Source organism: Oryctolagus cuniculus, chromosome X (assembly GCF_051225735.1).
Source record: "Oryctolagus cuniculus isolate XC-2025 breed Fujian yellow rabbit chromosome X, ASM5122573v1, whole genome shotgun sequence".
In the NCBI taxonomy this organism is placed as follows: domain Eukaryota; kingdom Metazoa; phylum Chordata; class Mammalia; order Lagomorpha; family Leporidae; genus Oryctolagus; species Oryctolagus cuniculus.
In genome coordinates, this window is record NC_142888.1 from 88,703,104 (window position 1) to 88,730,125 (window position 27,022).

The 27,022-nt window shown below is 45.8% G+C and overlaps 1 protein-coding gene across 1 annotated transcript; it reads left to right on the top strand.

The window, feature by feature from the left end:
- The first annotated feature begins 5,935 nt into the window (after window positions 1-5,935).
- On the top strand, window positions 5,936-9,688 carry ESX1 (ESX homeobox 1). Its single transcript, XM_008272828.4, has 4 exons — window positions 5,936-6,228; window positions 6,417-6,753; window positions 8,326-8,371; window positions 9,137-9,688. The coding sequence occupies exons 1-4, from the start codon at window positions 6,147-6,149 to the stop codon at window positions 9,479-9,481; spliced, it is 810 nt and encodes a 269-aa protein (XP_008271050.1). The 5' UTR covers window positions 5,936-6,146; the 3' UTR covers window positions 9,482-9,688.
- Window positions 9,689-27,022: the final 17,334 nt, after the last annotated feature.

A 27,022-nucleotide genomic window follows, 5' to 3' on the forward strand; every position in this document is an offset into this window, starting at 1 on the left:
GCTATGGCACCAGCCGGCCCAATCACTTGTGACCCTGCACCCACACGGAAGAACAGTACATGGTTCTGGGCTCCCAGCTTCACCCTGCCCTGACCTAGCCTTGGTGGCCATTTGGGCAGTGACCCAGGGCTTGGAGGAACCCCTTCTCTCTCTGTCTCTCCCTCTCACTGTCACTGTTCAACTAAACAAAATAAATCCTCAAAGCAAAAAAGACAAGGCAGAGAGACGGGGGGACACAGACAGACAGAAATGTCTCATCTGCTGTGTCCCTCTCCAAGTTTCTGAAACTGCTATTGCTGAAGCGGCCTGAAGCCAGGTCCCAGGAGCTTAACCCAGGTCTCTCTAGCACTTGAACGGTCACCTGCTGCCTGCCAGTGTATTCCAGGACTGGAACCCAGGCTCTACAATGTGGGATGTGTGTATCCCAAGAAACAGCATACCAGTGGCAACAAATCCACATGCCACAGCGTTGCCTTTTTTCTTTTTTTAAATAAAGATTTTATTTATTTATTTGAAAGTGATAAATACAGAGAAAGGGGAGAGAGAGAGAGATCTTCCATCCATTCGTTTACTCCTTAAATGGGTACAACTTCTAGGGATGGGCCAGGCTGAAGTCAGGAGCCAGGAATTTCATCCAGGAATCCCATGTGGGTGCAGGGTCCCAAGTACTTGGGCCATCTTTCATTGTTTTCTGAGGCCATTAGCAGGGAGCTGGATTGGAAGGGGAGCAACGAGGACTCAAACTGGTGCCCATATGGGATGCCAGCACTGCAGGTGGAGGCTTTACCTGTTACACCACAGCGCCGGCCCTTAAATTTTATCCTTTTATAGGCACACAGAGAGAGCTACAGAGGAAGTAGAGAGACAGAGAATGATACCTCCCATCAGGTAGTTCAGGTCCCAAATGCCCACAATACACATCTGTTCCTATCAGGTTAAAGCCAAAGTTTATAACACATATTACTTTGTGAATCAATTAATTAACCAACAGAGCAAAGACATTTGTTGTACTGCAGAAACTTGAGTTGTAGCTAGGGACTCAAGCAGTGCACATCAGATCCAGGATTCTACTCTTGGCTGCTCTGGGTCTGATACATCTCCCTGCTAATGTGCCTGGGAAGGCAGTGGAAGATGGCCCAAGTTTTTGGATACCTGCCACCCACTCGGCAGACCCAGATGCAGTGCCAGGATCCCAGCTTTGGATCAGCCCTGATCCAGCCTTTGAGGCCACTGAACATGGAAGCCACAGGATGGAAGCATGCTCTCTCTCTCTCTCTCGCTCGCTCTTGCTCTCTCTTCCTCTCTGTGTTAGTCTGCCTTTCAAATACATAAAAGGCCATGAAAAGCAACAAATAAAAAGCAGAGAGACACAGGGAGGCAGTCAGAAGGACAGAAAGGCAGACAGAAATCTCCCATCTACCAATTCCCTTCCAATATTTCTGAAAAAGCTAAAGCTGGGTCAGGCTGAAGTCAGGCAGTGGGAGCTTAATCCAGTCTGCCATGTGGGTGGCAGGCACAGGACTGCTCTTGCTCTCATGTGCTGCATGTAACACTGTATGAGCAGGCAACTGGACTCAGACCCAGGCGCTCTAATGTGCGAGGTGGACATCACAGGAAACATCTGAGCTGCTGTACCAAATGCCCATCCCACAGCTTTAGGTTAGCAACTCTGAATTTTGAGGGCTAGCTTTGTGGTACAGCAGGAGAAGCCGCTGCCTGCCAAGCCTGCATCCCAGATGTGCACGGGTTCCAATCCAGGCTGCTCCACTTCCCATCCAGCTCCTTGCCCATGCACCTGGGAAAGCAGCAAGTGATGGCCTGAGTACTTGGGCCCCTGCTGCCCATGAAGGGGACTCGGATGGAGTTCCAGGCTCCTTGATTCAGCCTGGTCCAGCCCTAGTCATGGCTCCATTTAGGAAGTGAACCAGCCCATGGAAGTTTCTCTCTCTCTCTCTCTCTCTCTCTCTTTCTCTCTCTCTCTCTCCACTTCAAATAAATCCCTCCCTCCCTCTCTCTCTCTCTCTCCACACTTCAAATAAATAAATAAATAAATCTTGCAAACTAATTAAATAAAATAAGCATGTGATGGCATCTCCAAATGCCAGCAATATCCACTGCTGTCCCTATCATGTTCAGTCTCATCCTTGAAATGTATATTAAGTAATATAAATTAATTTATTTAAAAGACTGAGAGGAGCTTAACCTTTTAGCTGGCCTAGGGTGTTAATCCTCACCTTGCAACTCCCACATCACATATGAGTGCCAGGGTTTGATTCCTAGTTCCTTTGCTTCAGATCAACTCCCTGCTAACGTGCCTGGGCAGTCGAAGGAGGATAGCCCAATCACTTGGGCCTCATGCCTCCCAAAGGGGAAACTTGGATGTAGTTCTGGGTTCCTGCCTCCAGCCTGGACCAGTCTCATCCTTTGCAGCCATTTGTGGAGTGATCCAGTGGACAGATGTCCTTCTCTTTCTTTCTCTTTCTCTCTATCAGTCTGCCTTTCTTCAAATTAAAATAAATCCTTTAAAACAATAAAGGAGGGGCGGGTTAATGCCCTGGCCTGAAGTGCTAGCATCCCATATGGACTCTGGTTCTAGTTCCAGCTGCTCCACTTCCAATCCAGCTCTCTGCTGTGGCCTGGGAAAGCAGTAGAAGATGGCCCAGGTCCTTGGGCTCCTGCACCCATGTGGGAGACCTGGAGAAGACTCCTGGCTCCTGGCTTCGGATCGGCGCAGCTCCGGCCACTGAGGCCATCTGGGGAGTGAGCCAGTGGATGGAAGACCTCTCTCTCTGTCTCTACCTCACTCTGTAACTCTTTCTTTCAAATAAATAAAATAAAATCAATCTTAAAAATAATATAGGAAAGGTAGAGAAACAGAGAGATAGTCAGACAGAGAGAAATCAGGTGCCTGCCTCATCTACTGGAGTGCCTGAGTCTGGGTTCAATACCCGTCTGCTTCCTCCCTCCAGATTCCTACTAATGCAGATCCTATGAAGCAGCAATGGTGACTCTCCTTAGTGGATTCCTGCCATGCATAGAAGAGACCTGGATTGAGTACCTGGCTCCCATCCTCAGCCTGGTCCCAGCCCCTGCCTTTGCAGGCATCTGGAGAGTGAAGAAATAGATGGGAGTGATCTCTCTCTCTCTCTCTCTCTCCCCCTATCTCCCTCCCTTCCTCTCTCTCCACGCTGCTCAAATAATTTTTTTAAAGATTTATTTATTTATTTAATAGTCAGAGTTACACAGAGAGAGGAGAGGCAGAGAGAGAGAGAGAGGTCTTCCATCCGCTGGTTCACTCCCTAGATGGCCGCAATGGCTGGAGCTGTGCCAATCCGAAGCCAGGAGCCAGGAGCCAGGAGCTTCTTCCGGGTCTCCCACGTGGGTGCGGGGCCCAAGGACTTGGGCCATCTTCTACTGCTATCCCAGACCATAGCAGAGAGCTGGATCGGAAGAGGAATAGCTGGGAATAGAATTGGCGCCCATATGGGATGCCGGCGCTTCAGGCCAGGGTGTTAACCCACTGCGCCACAGCGCCGGCCCCTCAAATAATTTTTTAAGATTTATTTATTTATGGGGCCGGCACCGTGGCTCACTTGGTTAATCCTCCGCCGGGTTATATGGGTGCCAGGTTCTAGTCCCTGCTGCTCCTCTTCCAGTCCAGCTCTCTGCTGTGGCCCAGAAGGGCAGTGGAGGATGGCCCAGGTCCTTGGGCCCTGTACCCGCATGGGAGACCAGGAGGAAGCACCTGGCTCCTGGCTTTGGATCGGCACAGCGTTGGCCGTAGCGGCCATTTGGGGGGTGAATCAATGGTAGGAAGACCTTTCTCTCTGTCTCTCTCTCTCTCTCACTGTCTATAACTCTCCCTGTCAAATAAATAAATAAATACAAATTTTTATAAAGATTTATTTATTTATTTGAAAGGCAGGGTTACAAAGAGAGGAGGGAGAAAGACAGACAGACAGACATACCTTCCATCCACTAGTTCACTCCCCAAATGGCCACAATGCCTGGGGTTGGACCAGACTGAAACAAGGAGCCAGGAACTTTATCCAAGACTCCCAAAGGGATAGCAGTAGCCCAAGGACTTGGGTTATCTTCTGCTGCTTTTCCAGAAGTACTAGCAGGGAACTAGATATGAAGTGAAACAGCTGGGACAAGAATTAGTGCTCATATGGGATGACGGCATTGCAGGCTGCAGCTTAACCTGCTGTGCCACAATGCCAGCCCTGATAATTTATATAAGATTTACTTACTTACTTATTTATTTATTGAAAAGAATTATAGAGAGAGGAAGACACAGAGAAACCTTCCATCTCCTGGTTCACTCTCCAAAGGACCATGAATCCAGGAGTCGGGAACTTTATCCTGGTCTCTCACGTACATGGCATGGGGTCTCAGCACTTTGGCCATCTTCCGATGTTTTCCCAGGCACATTAGCAGGGAGCTGCATTGGGAGTGGAGCAGCTGGGACTCAAAGCAGTGCCCATATGGGATGTCGGTATTGCAGGTGGTGGTCAGGTCTTCCAAAAGCCAATTCAGCTATTAATACATAGAGTGCCCTGTCCTTGAAATATTTCCTGAGTCTGGAGACAAACATGGGGGAGGTGGGCTAGAAAACCCAGCGGTGCTGGATCTCAAACCCTAGGTTTAGGGAGACCCAGCTGAGGGCCAGGTGAAAGGGGAAGAAGCCTGAAGTAGTTCAAGAGGGAGAGTAGAACCCTCAATGTCACAATTTGTAAAAACTGCCCAGGGACTGCTGTTTCCCTCCAAATCCTTTGCCCATGCTCCACTTCTGCCCCGACCGCATAATTTGTTCCTTTGAATTAAGACATTAGTGAAACAGTTTTTTAAAAAAAAGTATGGAATTTGTAGCTGAACTCACTTTTATGATCATTGACAAGCTGCCTGAGTTCCCCGGGGGGCCTGGGTCTTCTGTGTAAAAAGCGGGAGTGATAATAATAACGGTGGTTATGCACATAAAAGTAGGATAAATTATGTACAGGGCAAGCCCACTGTTAGAAGCTAGTCTCATAATATTAAGGATATTAGCACATTCTGGAGTAGCTGGAAACACTTTTTGGAGCCTGGCCGTTTTAATTTTCAGGAATCAGTGTGACATGCGCACTCTGAAAGTGGGGGAGGGGAGGCACAGCTGTAGTGTGCAACGCTAGAAAACAGACCAGACCCGGCAATAGCGCGTGGCCTTTATGCACTTGCAGAGCGAGGTTTTGCAAAGTAAGCAAAGTAAGGAGTATAAGCACTGTTGGGCGCACTAAGCACTTAGTGCATATCTTACACTTGCATCACTAAGCATGCAAAGTCCTTGCAGCTTTCCCAAGACGCACGTCGAGTACAGTGAGCCCCTGAGAACACGGTGTTCTTTGCAAACCAAATTGTAAACTTGTGTCCCTGGGATGCACATTAGGCGCCAATTTCAAAAATCCACAACTACCTGCTAGCCAATCACTGCACCTTACCACTAGCCTGCCACGTGGAGTTTTGGCGCGAATGGCACCGAACAAGACTTTTCTATCCATTAGTCACCAATTCCTTCTAGGAGGGCAGAGGCATGCTCAGAATAGACTAAAAACTTCATTTAGCATGCTTGGGCTATGGACAGGTGAACGCTTTCCCCCTCCCATCTCGGGATTTTTCCTTCCTGGAAGTACAGAACACCACGCCACGTGCGGACTACTGTACGCGGACAGTTGGGCGGAGGAACATTTCCCGCTCTTTCTGAACCGCGGAAGCTAGTTCGAGCCGCTGCCAGACTCCCCCAAATCGCCTTTTGCAATCCAGCAGAAGCCCCTTCCTCCAGTTATGCACTCTCCCCGAGTTGGGACTAGTTAAAACCGCAAGTTCGAGCCACTGTCACCCGCACCACGGTTGCACATACACGCCCTATTTTATTTGCACGCCGCGAACGCATCCCAACGGGTGTGCCTCATAACAACTTAGATACAGTAAATGCCACTGAACGCCCGTGTTTGCCCTTGAAACCTGAGCGGGGCACCGTACCGGGCCTATATAAGGGCCGCAAGTTCCAGCCGGCGCCACAAAGAGGTTCCAGCGCAGCAAGCGACCAGGCAGCTGACTCCCAGCCGGAGTCCCGCTTAAGCTCACAGCTTCATCGACAGCACTGCGGCATGGAGCCTGAGTCCAATTGCAGCCAGTGGGACCCTGGCTCAGGCAGCTTGGTAACCATCAAGCAAGAAGAAGAACTACCTGGTAAGTGCCTGGACGGGGACTTGTGCTTTGAGAAACTAGCCGAGAGGAACTTTCCCGGAGGGAGGCGGACGGACGCGGCCCTGCGGACCCGCCGCCACTGCTCTTCCTCTAATAGCCTTTCTATTCCTCCTGCTCACACACCGAGGGCTCCAACGCCCTGGTCTCTCATTTGCTTTCCCCTTGCCCAGACGAGCAGCCTACCACCGTGACCTCGGTGATTCCAGAGGCAGGTGACCGCCAGGAGGATGCAGAGTCCGAACTCGAGCGCAGAGCAGCAGTGGAAAACTGCTTTGGCGTGGGAAGATACGGCCTCTGGGGCGACCAAGAGGAGCAGGGGCTGCAGCAGCCAGCCCCCGCGACCCCCATGGCCGCCGAGGCTCCGGAGGCGGCCGCGGAGGCGGCCGCGGAGGCGCCAGAGTTACCGGAGAGGAAGCAGCGCCGCTATCGCAACGTGTACACCCAAGTGCAGGTGCAGGAACTGGAGCACTTTTTCCGCCGCATTCAGTACCCCGACGTGTTCGCTCGGTAAGTGGTCTGCTCCCGGGCGCCCGGTTCTCTTGGGAGCCCCGGTCATTCCCGAACGCCTTCAGCTCTTTCTGAGGACCCTACCCCTTTTCCCCTTCTGTCCGCTCCCTTAACCCTTCCCCTCTCCTCCCCTGGTTCCCCCTCCCCTAATCCTTCTCCCCTCCTCCCCTCGTTTCCCCCTCCCCTAACCCTTCCCTCCTAACCAACGCTTACCCCCCCTTCCCCAACTCTTCTCCCTCCCCTAATCCTTCTCCCCTCCTCCCCTCGTTTCCCCCTCCCCTAACCCTTCCCTCCTAACCAACGCTTACCCCTCCCTTCCCCAACTCTTCCCCCTCCCCAAACCCTTCCCCTCTCCTCCCCTGGTTCCCCCTCCCCAATCCCTTCCCTCCTAACCAATGCTTACCCCTCCCTTCCCCAACTCTTCCCTCTCCCCTAACCCTTCCCCTTCTCCTCAGCCAAAAACTACCTAATGGGCTCAAAGGCATTGCTTTTTGGGCTCTGGGTTTGCAGTAGGCAATGATAGCTAAGAAACTGGGAAACACTAGGGTAAAGCAAGTGTAGCAGGGTCGGATCCTGATTTTATTTAATTTGTTTGAAAAAAAAATATTTATTTCAAAGGCAGACTTAGAAACGCCGGGGCGGGGTGGAGGGAGGGGGGCGGTGGTGGGAGCCGCGAGGGAGACCTTCCATTCCGTGGTTGGCTGGTTCACTCCGCAAATGTGAGCAATGGTCGGAACTGGCCCAGGCAGAAGCGGGGAGCCAGAAGCTCCATCCGGGTCTCCCAAGTGGGCGGAGTAACCCAAGCACTCCGCCATCTTCTACCACCTTCCCAGCGGTAGGAAGCTGGATAGGAATCCGAGCGCAGGGGGCGCAAACCGCCCGAACTTGGGAGGCAGCGGGTTAATCGGCTGCCAACAACTCTGGCTCCATGTTTAAAATGTTGATAGTTGTTTATCATGAGTTTTTGCATTGCATTTTTTAAATATTAAGATATTGTTCTTACTGCTGAGATTTTTAGAGTGCTTTAGATTTTGTGCGCAAGACCAAGCGAGTCTGCCTGACGGTAATCCCAGCCCTGCCACCTGGCGCATAGTTTTCTAACCAGAAGGCAGAGTTTTAAGTTTTCCAAACCTTGTGACCTTTTCCCTTCGGTGGCCTTTGTGGAAGCCCGTGTGACCCAGATCCCTGTAATGTACCAAGGGCAGGGTTATTCTAGCTCAGCTGAAATGAAAGTCCCAGACTAGTCGGTGTGAGTTTGGGGGGCGGGAGGAGGGGGCTTTCTGGCTGCAGTGTGGTTTAGAGTTCGCTTCTTGGGGGCTCATCGCCCCCTTTTGCAACAAACAAAAGTATTTACGTTCCGTGGTATGCAGCTAATATATTACCAAGCACTTTTGCATATATTCCCTTTTATTTAACAACTAGGTTGTTCATGGGCAAACCCTCCTTGAAGCAAGCCCCAAGATGTATTACAGAAAACTGGGAGAAGGGGCTAGAAGCAGTGTACACCCAAATGTTTCATTTTAGCCACAACTCCAACACTGAACATTTGCAATTTCCCCTCCTCCCCCTTAGCGCGGAGCTTGCAGGACGCCTGAATTTGACTGAAGCCAGAGTGCAGGTCAGTGAATCTTGAAAAAGAAATTTGGGGAAACAGACATGTTTCTTAAAATAATGCTTTAGGTTTCAAACTGCACATTCTGAAGTTGGTGTGTTTTTCTTGTTGTCTTCTCCACGTTTGGCAAGTAAGTTTTGAATACTGGGGGCCTCGGAGGTGGGGGTGGAAAATGGGATAAGTAAACCCCAGCTTATAGAAATTGCCCATGACCAAAGGAAATGGGATTTTTCTAAAGCGAAAAAGTAGGACTTCTGTCTCCTCCCATCTCTCTTTCTCTCTCTCTCTCTCTGTCTCCGCACACAGAGTTTGCAGAAAATGGAATTAAAAGATAAATTTGTTTTGATGCAATAAAATTTTTAATCCATGTGTATGCAGGGTCTTCAGAACATTCATGAAAGCACATATTATGGCCTAGAATTTCTTTATGTTGTTACCAGACTTGTGTATTCACAGTTGGGACACAATACAAAAAATTCATCAAACCTGCATCTGAGACCTAAACAAAAACATGAAGGAATATTAAAAGTTGGAAGAGAGAGACAAAGCAATGTGCCAAGCTCTGGACTAGGCTTAACTGACTAAGGGTCAGCTGAAGGAAGAGATGAACTGGTTACTCTGCCAAGATATTTCAGCAATAAGGAAATAACTTTATCTGTTGAAGTTTGAAAATCTCAGTGGCATAGAGCGTTGCATGCTTTTTTTTTTTTTAATCATGATGATGACTATTCAGTATAGTAAACCATCCTTTTTCCCCCTCTTTGTTTGAAGGTTTGGTTTCAGAACAGAAGGGCCAAGTGGAGACGCCAGCAGAGGGCACACATGCTGAGAAACATGGCCCCTTTTGTCCTGGGCCACCCTATGGGGCTATTCTTCGAGGGGCCTTACAATGCCATCCCTTTTCTGGAGCCTGCATGGAGATGTGTTCCTATGATGCCACGCCCTCCTGGGCCACCACCTATGCCACCACCCCACCACCGGCCTCCGGCGCCTAATGGGGCACCACCTGTGATGCCTATGCTACACAGGCCACCTATACCACCCTTTGGCCTGGCCCCTGTAGGTGTGGCATGGGCCCCTATTTTCAATGGCCATTTTGCAGGTCCCATTTTCTAGAGTGCAATATTCATGACAGTTTTTCCAAAGTTGTGTGTGTGTGTGTGTTCATTTTGTTGTTTTTGCCAGATATCAATTTTGCATAGGCTGGTACCCAGAGTAAGTCATCAAATTCCTGGTAAATGAATGTAAATGAATTAAATATGTAAGCAAAGTTGATGCACTGTTGTTTTTATAGTTAAAGATTGTATTTTCAATAAAGATGTATTAGCAAAATATTGGTTTCAAGTGTCAAGTGGGATTAGTGTGGTAGGGATGGTAACTGCCAAGGGAATGCAATTTTAACAGAAGGGGCCGTGTTTCATAAGGTCACCACCAACAGGTCTTGCCCATCTCTAAATTCTCCAAGGACCCATGTACACTGCCCTACACATCCTCCTTCCACACCTCCCCCTGTCACCCATCCTCATATACCCAGTCTTTTTTTAAAAGATTTATTTTAAAGGCAGAGTTACAGGGAGGCAGAGAGAGAGAGAGAAAGAGGTCTTCCATCTGCTGGGTCACTCCCTAGATGGCCACACCGCCCAGAGCTGCATCGATCCAAAATCAGGAGCCAGGAGCCTCCTCCATGTCTCCCACATGGGTGCAGGGGCCCAAGAACCATTCTCCACTGCCCTCCCAGGCCACAGCAGAGAGCTGGATCAGAGATGGAGCAGGCCCATAGGGGATGCTGGCACTGCAGGTGGTGGCTCCGCCCACCATGCCACAGCCCCTCCCTCCTCCAGTCTTTTCTGTTGGAATCACAAACATGCAAGGTGGTGGTGGGGGGAGTCAAGTCTCTAGTGAGAGAACTGTATTTCTAGGCAGGCTGTGTTCCATCCATTCTAAGGAGCAGGGGCCAAACCATGCATTTTTAAGGAAAATTTCCTTAAAACGCTACTCACAGGGCTGTAACAGAAGGTGGCAGCCAAACACCTATCCAGTACTTGCCAAATTCTGTTCACTGCCCTCCATTTTGTAGAGGAGGTAGGGAAATAGGAACCAATGTGATCCACAGATCCTGCTGTCTCAAAGAAGGCAGAGGAGAGGACTCCTTCAAGACCAGAAAGAGGTTATTCCTTTTCTCACCTCCACACCTGGGTCAGGAGAGCCCATTATTTTAACTTCCCTGGCTAAACACATTCAAGTGTATTTGGTCACCTCCAACATCCTTCAGAGAATCTTAGGTCCTGCTGATTAAATAAAGCAGAACTTTATGGTTTAGTACTCCTTGAAGCCAGAGATGGTCCCCTGAGCAATGTTCCAGAATAATCATTGAAAAAACACAGTCCAACCATTGCTTTGTCCATGCTCTTTTTTTTTTTTTTTTTTTGACAGGCAGAGTGGACAGTGAGAGAGAGATACAGAGAGAAAGGTCTTCCTTTGCCGTTGGTTCACCCTCCAATGGCCGCCGTGGCCGGCGTGCTGCGGCCAGCGCACCGCGCTGATCCGAAGCCAGGAGCCAGGTACTTATCCTGGTCTCCCATGGGGTGCAGGGCCCAAGGACTTGGGCCATCCTCCACTGCCTTCCCGGGCCACAGCAGAGAGCTGGCCTGAAAGGGGGGCAACCGGGATAGAATCCGGTGCCCCGACCTGGACTAGAACCCGGTGTGCCGGCGCCACAAGGCGGAGGATTAGCCTAGTGAGTCGCGGCACTGGCCTGTTCATGCTATCTTCATGCAAACCTGCCAGGGTAGAAAACAACAAAAAACAAAATTAGCAGGTGGCAGGCAGGTTTAGGGAAAGAAGCCAGATCCATTTTTTTTTTTTTTTTTTTACAGAGTTATGGATACTCAGAGAGAGACAGAGAAAAAGGTCTTCTTTCCACTGGTTCACTCCCCAAATGGCTGCCAAGGCTGGTGCTGCACTGATCCGAAGCCAGGAGCCAGGTGCTTCCTCCTGGTCTCCCATGCGGGTGCAGGGGCCCAAGCACTTGGGCCATCCTCCACTGCCCTCCCGGGCCACAGCAGAGAGCTGGACCGGAAGAGGAGCAACTGGGACTAGAACCCGGCACCCATATGGGATGCCGGAGCTGCAGGCGGAGGATTAACCAAGTGAGCCACGGCGCCGACCCAGATCCATTGTTTTTAAAACATTTAACTTTTTAGTAAAACCTTTGCTGGTAAGCAATTTCTAGCAATATATGGTACTTTTAAAATAAAATATTTATGGATTGATTTGAAAGGCAGAGTTAAAGAGAGAGAGAGAGAGAGAGAGATCGAGGTTTTCTGTACGCTGGTTTACTCCCCAAAAGGCCATAGCAACCAGGTCTGGGCCAGGTTGAAGCCAGAAGCCTGGAACTCCATCTGGGTCTCCCATATAGGTGCAGGGTCCCAAGCACTTGGGCCACCTTCCACTGCTGCCTTCCCAGGCACATTAGCAGGGAGCTGTATCAGAAGATCAGCCAGGACTCAAATCAGACACTCCATTACGAGATGCTGGCATTACAAGAGGCAGGTTAACCTGCTGCATCACAATTCAGACACCAGCACACAGTAATTTTATGAACACAGCCATACTGTGAAATGATTGCAGTGGCTTCGGACAGTGCTAACAACTTTCTCTCAGAGGACTCAGGCTGTGAAGGGGGTGGATATCAAAGACAGTTACATACTCCCAGTTTGAAGAGACGCTGTGCTTTCTCAGGAAAGTACATTTTCTGCTGTTGTCCAATGCTTTTCATTATTCCTTACTTTCAGACATGTCCATGTCCAACACCAGAAAAGGGGACATCCAGGAATGTACCCACACATGCCCATTGCCATCCTGTCTCGTGATTTTGAAAGCCATTCTTATTTCCCATTGTTGATCCCCTCCTGGTTCAACATCGGGTTTCTCTATGCTTTCAGTTCTCTTGGAACTACAAGGTCTATACAAATAAAAGTCCCAGGATCGCATTCAGCCTTGCCATCCTGAGACTCAAAGCCAGACAGTAACCAAAACACAAATCCCTCAGTCAGTTCTCATATCCAGTCTGACACATGCAATCATAGAAGATCCTTTCCATTTTGGGCTTCCCGCATAAAGTAGAAATGTGAACATCTTTTCTCATCAATGGATAGTATCTTCTAGAGGCATTTTGCTATTTTAAGATCAGATCTTCTTGCAAATGCCAGATGATATAAGGAAGAGTGGTGGGATGAGGACAGAGGAAATATGGAAAACATTGCTACAGGTAAAAAATTTCCCTCCCATCTAGGTTTTAAAATGGAGAGTTTTAAAGTAATCCCACAAAGAGCATTTCTTTTAAAGCTCATTTCAAATATCCCACAGGTGTGGGCCAGAAATTAATTATCCTATTATAAAGAAATTAATTTATTAAAAGTTCTTTAGAAACTGGCTGTCAACAAATATGAGGGTATTTCAAAATTTTCATAAAGATGGAATAAAAATAAGTTGATTTGGGTGTAAAATCAGTGAACAGTTTTTTTTCCTTAAAGTTCACACTGTTCTTTTGAAATTCAATTTTCTCATTTGAAAGTGAGAAAGAGAAACAGAGACAAAGAGAGACAGAAATCTCTGATCTGCTGGTTCACTCCCCAAATGGCCACAACAGCAAGGTCTGGGCCAGGCTGAAGCCAGGAGCCACGAACACTGAGTCTCCCACATGGGTGGCAGGGGCCTAAGTACTTGGGCTATCTTCCGCTGCTTTCCTAAGATCTGCGTTAGCAGGGAGCTGGAATCAGGAGTAAAGATGGGACTTGAGTAACAGGCATTCTGTTACAAGGATGCAGGTGTCCCAAGTGATGTCAACCACTCATGCCAAATGGCCCACCCATCCAATTTTCCCACTCACAGTTTTTTCATAGTACATATTTTCTGCAAGCCTCTTAAAAATTATTTATTTATTTATTTATTTGATAGGCAGAGATACAGAGAGAGAAGCAGAGAGAGAGAGAGAGAGATCTTCACCCATTAGTTCACTCCCCAAATGGCTGCAATGGCCAGAGCTAGACCGATCTAGGGACAGGAGCCAGGAGGTTCTTCCAGGTCTGCCACGCAGGTGCAAGTGCCTAAGCACCTGGGCCACCTTCTACTACTTTCCCAGGTGTGTTAGCAGGGAGCTGGATCGGAAGTGGAGCAGCCGAGACTCAAACTGATGCGCATATGTAATTCCGACATTGCAGGCAGAGGCCTAACATTCTATGCCATAGCACCAGCCCCTCTACAAGCTTTTTGAAGACTCCTGATATGTATAGACTTCCATACTTATTGCACCAAGATAGAGGAAGTTATTTGGCCTCACAGGATGCTCACACCCCACATCTGATGCTTGGGTCTGAGTCCTGGCTTTGGCTCTCAATTCTGGCTACCTGCTAATACAGACCCTTGGGAGGCTGTTGAACATGGTTCAAGTATTTTCATTCTTGCCACTCACAGGGGAGACCTGGATTCTCTTCCCAGTTCTTGGCTATGGCCTGGCCCAGTCTTTGTTTGCCTAGCTGCTGCTTGTAATGATGGTATCCCGTATCAGAGCACTAGTTCGAATCCTGGCTACACAACTTCCCATTCAACTTCCTGCTAATGGCTTTGGGGAGGCAGTGGAAGATGACACAAGTTGTTGGCCACCTGCCACCCATGTGAAAGAGTGGGATGCAGTTCAAGGCCCCTGCTTCCAATTTGATCCAGCCCTGGCTATTGTTATTGGGGAGTGAACCAGCAGATCAAAGATTCTCTCTCTCTCTCCTCATCTCTCTATCTGTGTCATTCTACCTTTCAAACAAGTAAATTTTTAGAAAAAATGGGAACTTATCATTTAACTCCATTTTCCTCTGTTTTTGCTGATGTTCATTTTGGCTTAAATGTTACGAACACAACTCAGGAAGAGTGCAGTAACTTCAGTATCTCTCAGTAACCTAATAATTCTGGGTTTTCTCTGTTTTCTAAAGTTGTTTCACACTGAAGAACATGTGTCTCAACTTTTACTACCATAACTTTCATGGTCAAATTAAACAAGAAGAAAGTATGAACTATTTGGGGAGGAAAAAGGTATATTGACTAGAATGAGAATTATTTAACCCAGATCATGTTTTCAACAGATGTAATCAGAACCTTGGAGATCCAACTTGGAAGTTCCTGAGACTTAAAGTTGTAAGTCATCGTTTGGATTACAAGTACTTAGAAAAAAGGGCAAGAGGGGCCGGTGCTGTGGCTCAGCAGGTTAAGCTGCTGTTTGCAATACTGGCATCCTGCATGGGAGCACTGGTTCACATCCCAGCTGCTCTGCTTCCAATCAAGCTCCCTGCTAATGTGCTGGAGAAGGCAGTGGATGATGGCACAAGTACTTGGGCCCCTGCTCCCTTGTGGGAGATCTGAATGAGTTCCTGGCTCCTGGCTTTGGCCTGGCCCACACCTGGCTGTTGCAAAGTGAACTAACAGATGGAAGTTCTCTCTCTCTCTCTCTCTCTCTATCTCTATCTCTATCTCTATCTCTGTGTGTCTGTGTGTATACCTCTCTTTTTGCCTTGCAAATAAATAAATCATTCCAAAGAAAAAAGGGTAGGAAAGAAAAGAGACTAGAAAGAATTCTTTAGCTGATGATATAGAGTCTGCCTTGAAATAGGTGTGAAAAGTGACTTTTTACACAGAGAGGAGTTACTACAAAAATATACAAAATGGGGAACAAAGTTGGATTTGACTTGTTCTCAAAAGGACGGACGGGCACTGGTATGAGTTTGGACTCAGCATGTTGTAAATGCAATTGGGCCAGCTTTAGGCACACATGCATGTACTTTTCCCATTCAGTCACTTGGAGCTGACATGACTGCTCCAGGAACTGTTGAAAAGCTACGGGTAAAACATGGCACCTACTTGGAATCCTTCACTGGAATTCCTGATTTATAAATCCAACTTAACCTACTTCGAATTCTCATAGGGGCTGATGTTGTGGCCTAGTAGGCTGGGCCTCCGCCTGCAGCACCAGCATCCCATATGGGCATTGGTGCGAGTCCCAGTGCTCCTCTTCAGATCCAGCTCTCTGTTTATGGCCTGGGAGCAGTGGAAGATGACCCAGGTGCTTGAGTCCCTACACCCATGTGGGAGACCCAGTAGAAGCTCCTGGCTCCTGGCTTCTAATCAGCCCATCTTCAGCCATTTGGAGAGTGAACCCGTGGATGGAAGACTCTCTATGTCTCTCCCTCTCTCTGTAACTCTGCCTCTGAAATAAATGAGTGAATCTTCAAAAAAAAAAAAAAAAAAAGGAATTCTCAAAGCCCAGGACTTCCTATTGGTGCAAATGGAGGAGTTGGTGTATAATAGCCTGTCAAGCTGGAGCTGGGGTTCTCAAACTTGGACTGAACACTCTCTGTAAGTAATTGACATAACATAACCTTCATCACATGCCCCTCATCCTGAGAGTGCTGCATGAAGTTATCGTGGGAGGCAATCCATGGGAGACTTTCCTAATTCTGATTCCCAATTAGTCAAGGCAGTATGGTGTTCCAAAGAGAATGACCCCCTTGTCTCAGACAGCTTCTGTCTCTTTGCAGGCACTTTCTCATTTTACTTTGGGGTGGTTTTTTTTTTTTTCATGCCAGATCACCTTAATCTGGCAAGTGAAACAAATACTCATGATTCCTACAGTCAAAGCACAGCAGCAACAGAGACCAGCCTGATTATTTCGTGCCGCGTCTTCCAAGCAATATGCCTTTCTTCTTCGGCAGAACACTCAATTGAAGGGCAGCAAACCCGGTATTCTTTCTGAACTGGAAGGAGCTTTACAATCACCCAGTGCACTGCCTTCATGTTACAGATGAGGGAACACAAACCCAGGGCAGTGGAATGGTGTGTCCGAAATGGCACCCAGAGTTCAGCACCAAGAACTCGAGCCTCTGTGTGGCCATGCACACAGAGGCCCACATTGCTCAGTGAGGCGCCATGCACACACAGCCCAGGTACAGCTTCTTAGTACTTATCACCTCCGTCTGCCCAGAACTCTGTATTTTAAGAGGCTGTGAACTCAGGGCTGCTCCTCGGGCCTCGGCACTGGCCCATTTTTACCTCTAGGAAAAGTAAGCAACTTCCCCTGAAGGCATGCAGTATCCTGGTGTCCACTCTCCAGTGCTCAACAGCAGGGGCTTGAGAGAGTGATGCAATTTGTACCCTCCTCACAAAAGGCCAAGTGTGCTTCTACTACAATGACTCTCATTTCCCCCAATCCCCTTGCAAAGCTGTGCCTGCCAATTGGCAGCACAACACATAAGCAACAGCCAGCTCTGGGCTTGTGTTGAATTAACTTTTTTTGTAAAGTAGGCTAATAGTTTGGAAACTGTCATTATGCAATTTGTATTCATTTTGAAATGTGGTTATTTATGCTTTGCCTTGATCAATGTCACACTCTCTCCTTCTCCGATGTTAGCGTAATGCTATGAGGCAAGGACATGAGGTGCAGTTGGTGGAAATTTCATATTCAAATGTACCCCAGTGGTCTGTATGCCTCCTCATGAGAAGTGTAGATCTTAAGGAGACTGTCTGGATTCCCAACATTTACATGCAAATATTTTTAGACTCTAGGAATACAAAAGACTCCTTCTGAAAGCACACTCTGTTGTGCTTCACAAACAAGGGGACACAAGTGATTGAAGAGGCGGCTTACGGGCATGGGCAGCATAATTGATACACCTGGACCCTTCTGAAACCCAGCCCCCAGACCAAGGCAGGGCCTCTCTGAGAACTGAAGACTTGGAACACACTTTTCCATGCCAGGCCCAAGAATCTCGGTTCAGGGAATTAACAAGAGGCAGAATACAGAGCAAGGAAGAGGCGGGAGCAGTGACCCTTGAACCAAGGTGACGAATAGATGAAGCAGAAGATGTTTCAAAATCGTGAGTGGAAAATCAGGCTGTGGCTATCCAGGGGAGAAAGAAATCCAAGGCCACAGCAGGGCCTCAAGCTGTTGCTGGGGTGTAGGAAGTGGAGTTGGTTGAGTGAGCACCGGCAACTTGGTAGTGCTTCTGGGAGGTAGCCAGTAGGGTTCAAGGAGGTGACTCTGGACAGCTGGGCTTTACAAATGAGCAGAAAAAAAAAAAAAAAAACAGAACTCAGGTTCGTATGCAAACCAGTCCCGAATATCCCCTTCCCCAGTCCCCATCACACGGTAAAGGCACGGCTCCACACATTCTCTTTTCCTCTCACACCTACCTACCCTCAATTTATCATCTTAAAGGGTTTCACCAGGATTGATATATTCATGAAGGAAGAAGGAAAAGCAAGACAGAGAAAGGGTCCTACAATGCTGTGGTTCCTGATCAAAGTCCCCAGCTCCAGCACCTCAAGAAACACCTAGGATGCTTCCATTATTTTAGGCAGAACGAATTTCCAAACATGTCCAGTGAATTCTGTGAGCCTACCTACTACATCAAAACTTCAGCTCTAACAGGAAAGCAGAAATACCACAAGTGCCAAAGTGTTTCCTCTGCTGTTTATTTAACACAGAGACTTACACTTGGGACATCTTCATGGCTAAATCTGTTCTTCTATGAAGCAAGCATATTCTTAGATCTCAGAACTCTGCTTAATATACCCTACTTAGAGAGTGTTCAATTCATTAATTCCAAAAGAAACTGAGAAGCCTGATCGCCAGCTGTGATCCAGGTCAACATGTGGGACAGAAATAAATAAAATATCTGCACATGTATCAGGTCACTGTGCAAGGGTAACAAGCAAAGTCAAGGCCAGAAATAAAGATCTATTCATCTATACTCCTTTAAAAAAAGATTAATTTATTTATTTGAAAGTCAGAGTTACGCAGAGAGAGGTGAGGCAGAGAGAGAGAGAGACAGAGACAGAGACAGAGGTCTTCCATCCGATGAGTCACTCCCCATTTGGCTGCAATGGCCAGAGTTGTGCCAATCTGGAGCCAGGAGCCAGGAGCTTCTTCTGGGTCTCCCACATGAGTACAGGGCCCAAGGACTTGTGCCATCTTCTACTGTTTTCCCAGGCCATAGCAGAGAGCTGGATCGGAAATAGAGTAGCCAAGTCTCGAACTGGTGCCCATATGGGATGCCGGCACTGCAGGCCAGGGCGTTAACCCACTGCAACACAGTGCCAGCCCCTTACCTATACTCCTAATCACATCCTCCCCTGGGACCTATGAGAGGGCCTGAATCCCCACACGAAGTTCAAATGATATTTTTAATAACTCTATTAAGAGCCCCTTCCTTTACATTTCAGGAATCTTTGTACAAGTATAATTACCGCTCCCATGTACAGCCTGTACAATCATGCATCACTCAGCAATGGGGACACAAAGAAATGCGTCATCAGGCAATTTTGTCACAATTTATGGTACAGATAGCCTAGAGTGTATTTACATAAACCAAGATGCCCTAACTTCACTAGAAAATATAATCTTATCCTATACATGGCCCATCATCAACTAAAACAGTATCATACAATGCATGATCACAGTGTTAAACACCAAAGTCTCAATCAAATAGCATCGCATCTGCAGGGGACACTAGTTCATCAGGATTATAGATTTATTGCAGACAAAGGCAGAGTTGCCAGGAAATTCCATGTTTTAAAACTCTTTTTCTTTTCTAGTTTTATTTGTTGCTTTCATTGTGGTGCGCTTTATATAACTGCAGAGGGGTCAACACACATTCAGTCTAGCTGCAGTCCTAGCAAGAAAATTTGGTCTCTAGAATGATAACTCTGAGACCCTCAGCCTCACAGTGGATCCCCAGAACATGCGCTGCTCATTTCTCCATTTCTCACTGCTTGTGCTGTTCTGTCCTTTTTCATCTTGCTGAATCATTTGGGGTTTGCCTGCTTCTGTCCTGCCTTTTCCTCCTCCTTTTACTTCTCCTCCATCCTCTTCCTTCTCTTTCTCAACCTCGCTTGCCTCACTGCTTTCTCCTCTCTCTGAACCCCTGTAGGCCTGAAGAGTTCATCACTCATTTGACAAGGACCCTCATAACCTACAGCTTTCTGCTGAAACATAATTGCTTCATAGAAGTAATTTTTAGGGGCCGGCGCTGTGGTGCAGCAGGTTAAAGCCCTGGCCTGAAGCACCGGCATCGCATATGGACACCGGTTCAAGTCCCAGCTGCTCCTCTTCCGATCCAGCTCTCTGCTATGGCCTGGGAAAGCAGTGCAAGATGGCACAAGTCCTTGGGCCCCTGCACCCGCGTGGCAGACCTGGAAGAAACTCCTGGCTCCTGGCTTCGGATTGGCACAGCTCTGGCCGTTGCAGCCAATTGGGGAGTGAACCAACGGATGGAAGACCTCTCTCTCTCTCTCTCTCTCTCTCTCTCCCTGTAACTCTGTCTTTCAAATAAATAAAAATTTTAAAAAGTTAAAAAAGAAACTCAATTTAAAAAAAAAGAAGAAATAATTTTTAAACCCCTAAGCATAAAGTAAGCATCAGGAGTTTCAGACTGAGCCTCTTACTATTCTTGTTCTCCTATTGCACCTAGGATGGTGCTTTACATTTAACAATAATAGATGATAATGGTAACAACTCAGATTTTCCTAGGAGCTCCAGTGTGCCAAATATTGTACTAAAATATGCATGAACTAGGATTATGTCAGCTTTGCATTTGAGGAAACCAAGACATGAAGAGATTAAATAACCCAGTCAAAATCATACAACCAATAAATGGCTGTGATATCATTCAAAGTTTTTGTCACTTCGATTTATACATAATCTGCAAATCAAACACAAAATTCCGTTTGTTAGACTCTAAAGAGAAGAAGATTGGGGCAGGAGTTGGGTGCACTCGCTAAGATACCACCTGGGATGCCCACATCCCATATAACAGTGTCTGCATTCGAGTCCCAGCTCCAGTTCCCATCCAGCTTCTTGCTAATGTGCACCTTTGGAGGCAGTAAATTATGGCTCAAATACTTGGGTCCTTACCACCCATGTGAGAGACCCAGATTGAGTCCTGGGCTCCTGGCTTTAGCCTGCTCCAGATCTGGTTATTGCTGGCATTTGGGGAGTGAACCAGCTGATGGAAGATCTCTCTCTCTCTCTCTCTCTCTCTCTCTTACTCACTGGCTCTTGCTCTTTTTCTCCTTTCAGATAAAATGTGCATAAATAAATTTTACAAAGAGACAAAAATGGACTAATGATAATTTTTAAAATTTTTTCCAACAAAAAAGATGGAAATACACAAAACCTTGAGATTCTTGTCAATTTCTTGCTAATTCATCAGAAAATTCCACTAAGACAAATAATTCCATTTCTTGGGCATTCTGAGTTAAAGGAGTTACTTTAATATAATATTGTGCAACATTTCTGAATAAAAATTAATCAAAAATATAATTGGGAATCAACCTGAGATTTTTTTTTCTTATTTACTCTTCTACCTGAACCATTTAAATGGTTTCCTTTTCTTTGCTTCAAGCTGTCCTTTTTAAGATAGAAAGCCATCTCTTTCTCTGGGTGACTGGAGATTAGTTGACAAGCATACAGTATCATGGGACTCTGGAAGTGTCATACTTCATAAAGCAAGGCAAAACTCAGAGCCTGATTTTTGCTCATTTGAACGTAATGTTTTCAAAGTATACCTATTTTGTTGATTTTCTTCTTTGGTTTATTGATGTAGTTTGTCTGAAAATAGTTACAAAAGCAGCTTGGATCACATATGACCAGATGGTTTTCAAGAAGGATCTCAATACCATTCACTGGGGGGAGGGACAATGTCTGCCAATAAATGGTCTTGGGAAAACTACATAGCAACTTGAAAAAGAACGAAGCTGGACCCATGCTTTACACCATCTACAAAAATTACCTCAAAGTGGATCAAAGACCTAAACTGAAACCTAAAGCCATGAACTTGGATAAGAAAACATGGGGAAATCTTCATGACATTGGAGTTGGCAATTATTTCTTGGATATGATACTAAAAAAAAACAGGCAGCAAAAATAAAGATATATAAAAATATATTACATCAACATTAAAACTTTCTGTGCATCAAAAGATGTGATTAGCAGAATGAAAAGGCAATGAACAGAATGGGAGAATATATTTGCAAACCATTTGCCCAGAAAAGGGTTAATATATACACTATGTAAGGATTTCCTACATACACAACAGCAGTAACAACAACAAAACCAAAGTCAATTGAGAAATGAGAGAAGCATTTGAATAGACATTTCTCCAAAGAAGATACACAAATGGCCAACAATATATTCAACACTAATTATTAAACAAATGCAAATCCAAACCACAATGAGATAACATCTTACATCTACTAGGGTGGCTACTATAAAAATTAAATAAAATAACGAGTATTAGTAAGGACGTGGAGAAATTGAAACCCTTGGTGAACAACTGGCAGAAAAGTAAAAACCATGCACTCAAGTATGGAAAACAGTTTGGTAGTTTCTAAAAAGCTTTAAAATGAATTACCCATAATCCAACAATTTAATTTCAATATGCACATTCAAAATCAGGGTCCCATAAATATATTCGTACACCCATTTTCATATTGTATTATTCACAATAGACAAGAGGTGGAAGCAACCCATTAGTGGATGAAGAGATAAACAACATGTGGTAAATATGTACAACAGAAGATTATTCAACATTTAAAAGGAAGGAAATTCTCATACATACTACAATACAGCATGGATGAAGCTTAAGCACACTATACTGAGTGAAATAAGCCAATCGCAAAAAGAAAAATATCATGTGATTATGTGATTTCACTTATATCTACTGTAGTCGCCTCCATACATATATAAGGTAAGCTGGTGGTTGTCAAAAAAAAAAAAAAACGAAGATGGTTGTTGTCAGGGGATGCGTGGAGGGGAGAAAGGGAAATTGCTTAATGGGTAGAGAATTTCAGTTTTGCAAGATGAAAAAGCTCTGGAGATTGGTTGCACAACAATGTGAATATACTTGATACCACTGAACTAGACATTTAAAATGGTTAAGATGATAACGTTTATGTTATGTGTATTTCATTACAATTCTTTAAAAGGTAGTTTATAGAACATTTCTTGCAATTCCATGGTCCTGTATTCAGAGGAAATGTTGCTATTTTATTAAAAAAAAAAAGTCCCGAGTGAACCAAATGCCATAAGTCTACATTGAATGTCACATTGTCCTTAAAGGAATAATGAATGAGTAGCACATGTATCTTTGAACGTTTTCACGACAAAAAATTTGTACCCTAATCACTGCAAATAAACACCACAAACTGAAATTAAATGACACAAGAGTACAGGGCTATATTTTACTTAGGTCTGTAGCCACTCTTCTCTCCATTTACTCCCCCGTTACATAGTCGATATGAAATTATGATTTTTTAATTGCATTTGGAATCTGTGGCACTATGATCCATCAGTCGTGCTTTAGAATCTGGTTTGGGGGCTGAATTTTGGAGATACCTCCATCTCAGATAATAAAGGTGAGCATCTCTACACTCAGCATTGGCCTCCAGGATAATTAAAAAAAAAAAAAAGCCTCTTTCCCCTGGGACCTGATGCAGCAGAGTACTCAAATGCTCCATCCAAGTCACGTGCTGGATTCAGCCTTTTTCACTGTTATCTCTCCATCTGTTTTCCACGCAAATGCACGTGTTCATACACTCACATATACCCATGAGGCATTTAGCTTGCCCTGAAATGGTCTCATCAGTACATTTTATTAGGTCCTTCTTTTGGCCTTTAGAAGGCCAAAACCAGCGCCAGCTACATTTCTACCTTTTAGTTGAGGCAGCTGTCACGCTGCTCCCAATGAGGCTGAGTAAGAAACAATTGTCTGTTTAGGGCAAAGGCTTTTCCAATTCACAATTCCAGTTGGCTAAGCCAGGAGTTTGGGAAACATTTCGTAAACCTTAGTTTGGGAAATATGTCGTAAATATTAGTAGTCTAATATCATCAAACTCTTTCCTAAAAAAAGCAGAACAATTCATCATCTTAGAAGAAAGCCTGCAAGCCAGGTGTTAGAAGGATTGACAAATCCAGTGCCCCAGTAGGGTGTCAGGGCTCACAAGTCTGTATTGACTAAGAAGTATTCAGGAAGAAAATTAACTTTTAAAAGCCCTTTCAGTAACAGATTAGTGATTTAAAAACTTTTTTTTTATTCTTGCAATTTCTTAAACAAGTAGAGGCATAATTGGAAAGGGCCTACAAATTCAAGTGGACACAGGCTATTCTCTATTCTCTATTCTATTCCCAGATCTCTGCCTCAGTGCTCTGGGTGACAGCCATGCACCTGCCCTTTGGAGAGTCTTAGTTTGTGAAGAACGGTAGTGAATGGAAGCCAAATGCCCCTGTAGCTTGTAACACACAAACTATTTACTTCCAGTGAAGAAGGAATCAGTGTAGTGGTTATGTGATTTCCTCATCTGGTCTGCATTGAACTTCCACAGGAGCCTCCCTTGGCAAGTCCAACTTCACTGGTGTGTGCCTGCCTCCCTCTGGGCTCTGGCCTCTCCTCACTTCCTATTCCAGAAGCATAGGCTGCTCCCAGGAAACCGAGCAAGGGGAGCATCAAGCAGCTGGTGGGAGGGGCTGCAAGAGAGAGTGTTCTCTCAGTAACTAAAATGTTTACCCACCAACCATGGAGCGCATAAATCGACCACGGTTACAAAGTTGGCTTTTATAGAAAAAAAGTGAAAGTATTAGACCCTGGGATCACCAATTTCAGATTGTAAGGGTCCAGCTCCTGGCTTCAGCCTGGCCCAGTCCTGGTCATTGTGGCCATTTGGGGAGTAAGACAGCTGATGGAAGATCTCTCTTCTCTGTCTCTGTCTCTGTCTCTGTCTCTCTCTCTCTCCCTGTCTCACTGTAGCTCTTTCAAATAAATAGATGAATCTTTTAAAATAAAAAAACTGGCACCTTGTTGTACCTATACTTTCTTGTTATATAATAGTTTACATATTTTTTCAAATATTAATTACTGTATGTACTTTTTGTTAGGCGAATTATCTGTTCTCTTTCTTTTTGAACATTTACCTTCAGGAAAATTTTGGTATTCTTCCAGATTTAAGTAAGTTTTTTTTTTTTTTTTTGACAGGCAGAGTTAGTGAGAGAGACAGAGAGAAAGGTCTTCCTTCCACTGGTTCACCCCCCAAAAGGCCACCACGGCCGGTGCTGCCCTAATCTGAAGCCAGGAGCCAGGTGCTTCTTCCTGGTCTCCCATGCGGGTGCAGGGCTTAAGCACTTGGGCCATCCTCCACTGCCTTCCCGGGCCACAGCAGAGAGCTGGACTGGAAGAGGAGCAACCGGGACAGAACCGGCACCCCAACCGGGACTAGAACCCGGAGTACCGGCGCCGCAGGCAGAGGATTAGCCTAGTGAGCCACAGCGCCGACCTCAGTAAGTTTTTATATTCTTAAAGTAACTAATGTGTATATGAAATGTATCGAGCTATTACCCACATTACATTATTTTCCTCTTTTTCTTACTTTTATGGTTCATATTTTCCTTTCTGAGCTTTTTATTGCTTCAATCCTTTAAAAATGATCCCTCTGCCCCAGTTAGAGTTATACTTTATCAAATGATTGCATTCATTAACAGTTGTCTATTTTATTCTTTAGATTTGATATGCCTGATTTTAACTGAGTTTAAATTCCAGCTGAGGTCTCCTGTGCCCTATAGTAGATATATTGTTCTAAATTATATTTTTCCACATTTATAATCAGTTTCTCCAACGTGCTCACTTAATATTAGATACTTCACTCATTGTCATATGGCACATATTAGATACCTGTTAATGTCATAGATGCTAAATCTATTTCAAAGTTTTGTTCTGTTCCACATATATATCCTTTAATTTGTGAGCCAGCATCACAGACTTACAAATCACTGCTTTGTAGTTTGTTTTAACATGTGATGGGATTTGTTTATTTACTTCAAAGGCAGAGAGAGAGACCTTCCATCTGCTGGTTCACTCCCCAACTAGCCACAATGGCCACAGCTAAGCCAGAAGGCTGGGCCAGGCTGAAGCCAGGTGCCCAGAACCCCATCCTGGCCTCCCATGTAGGTGGTAGGGGTCCAAGCACTTGGGCCATCCTCTGCTCCTTTCCCAAGTGCATCAGTAGGAAACTGAATTGGAGACAGAACAGCTGGTACTCGAACCCATGCTCTGGTACCAAATGCTGGCATTGCAGGTGGTAGCCTAGCCTGGTATACTACAACACTGGCCCCCAAGAAGAATCCTATTATTCATTATTCTTTTATTTTCTTGCTTATTTTTCCACTTTAATGGAGATTGTGTAAAAATTAGAAAACTACTTGGAGTAAATTGTTATATTTACACGTATGTATGCTCTCATCTCATTCAAGAGCAGGTCTACAATGGACCACTTTACAAATAATATCTAAATCTAAATATTCTGTCAGTATTTCTGAGGTCCCACCACTGTCCCTAATCTCTTCTCTCTTTAGTAACAGGATCCAGTTTCTTTGCAAACTTCAGCCACTGTGGTAAGCAAAAGAATAACACTCATCCATGAGGATGTCTGTGGTGGAATGAGAAGGCCATGCCAAGACGGCCGCTAGCAAGTGAGCGTCAGTTACTCAGGAATGGCTTCAGAACCCACCTGGCAACGGAGCCTGCTTGGCAATAGGCTGTGATTGGTTAGGGCATAGACCGCCCCTTGACCAGATTGGCTGCCTCGGCTATACAAGCTGCTGTACCAACTGAAATAAATGAGTCTGTGGACTGCTCGCCTCTGGCCCGCTTTTACCCCACTCCCGGTGTCTGTGTCGTGACTCTGCGCCTCTTGCCCCCACCTCGCTTCTCCTCTCAGAACGAATCCACCTCAACAGATGTCCCTGTCCTAATCTTGGAGAACTGTGAATATGTTAGGTCACATGGCAAAGGAGAATTAAAGATGATAAGCATGTGACTTTTTAAATAGGCAGATTATGCAGATAGACCTAAGGTAAACACAAGAGTCATTAAAAGTAAAACAGGGAAACAGAAAGATAGCTGAGAGTGATGAGATGTGAGAAGGACTTGACTCACAATTACTGGCTTTGATGGTTAAAGAAGGGGACCATGAGCCAATAAAAGGGGGCTGCAGAAGGGAATGCAGACCTACTGAAACCGAGATTATAACTCAGTGTTGGATTTTGAACCTGTGGAACTGTGTAACAAACAAATTTGTGTCTTAAAGCACTAAGATTGTGATAATGCAAGGGATCCTCAAAGTGCTCATGGGGCAGGTGTTGTGGCCTACCTTGTTAAGACAGAGACCACAACACCAGCACCCAATATGAGCACAAATTTCAATCCTGGCTGCTTCACCTCTTAACAAGCTCCCTACTAATTGGTCTAGGAAGATAGAGGAAGATGGCCCATGAGATTGGGTCCCCGCCACCAAATGGAAGACCATGAAGAAAGTCCAGGCTCTTGAATTCAGCCTGGCTCAGCCCTGGCCATGGGGTCCATTTGGGGAGTGAATCAGCACATGAAAGATCTATATCTCTCTTTCTGTCTCCCTTCTCTCTTTCCATAAATCTGCCTTACAAGCCCTTACAAACTCTTCGGGCTCTGAGAGAGCTACATGAGGTGTGTTTGCTTTGGTATGATTCTTTCCTTCCAGGAGACTCTGGAATCCCTATCACTAATGGGCCTGGGAATGGAGCAGAAGACG

Excerpts from the sequence above, each read along its gene's own strand:
- ESX1 (XM_008272828.4), top strand. The coding sequence starts at position 6,147 with ATGGAGCCTGAGTCCAATTGCAGCCAGTGGGACCCTGGCTCAGGCAGC. Across the intron at positions 6,229-6,416 it reads GCAAGAAGAAGAACTACCTG|ACGAGCAGCCTACCACCGTG; the intron begins GTAAGTGCCTGG and ends CCCCTTGCCCAG. Across the intron at positions 8,372-9,136 it reads TGACTGAAGCCAGAGTGCAG|GTTTGGTTTCAGAACAGAAG; the intron begins GTCAGTGAATCT and ends CTTTGTTTGAAG.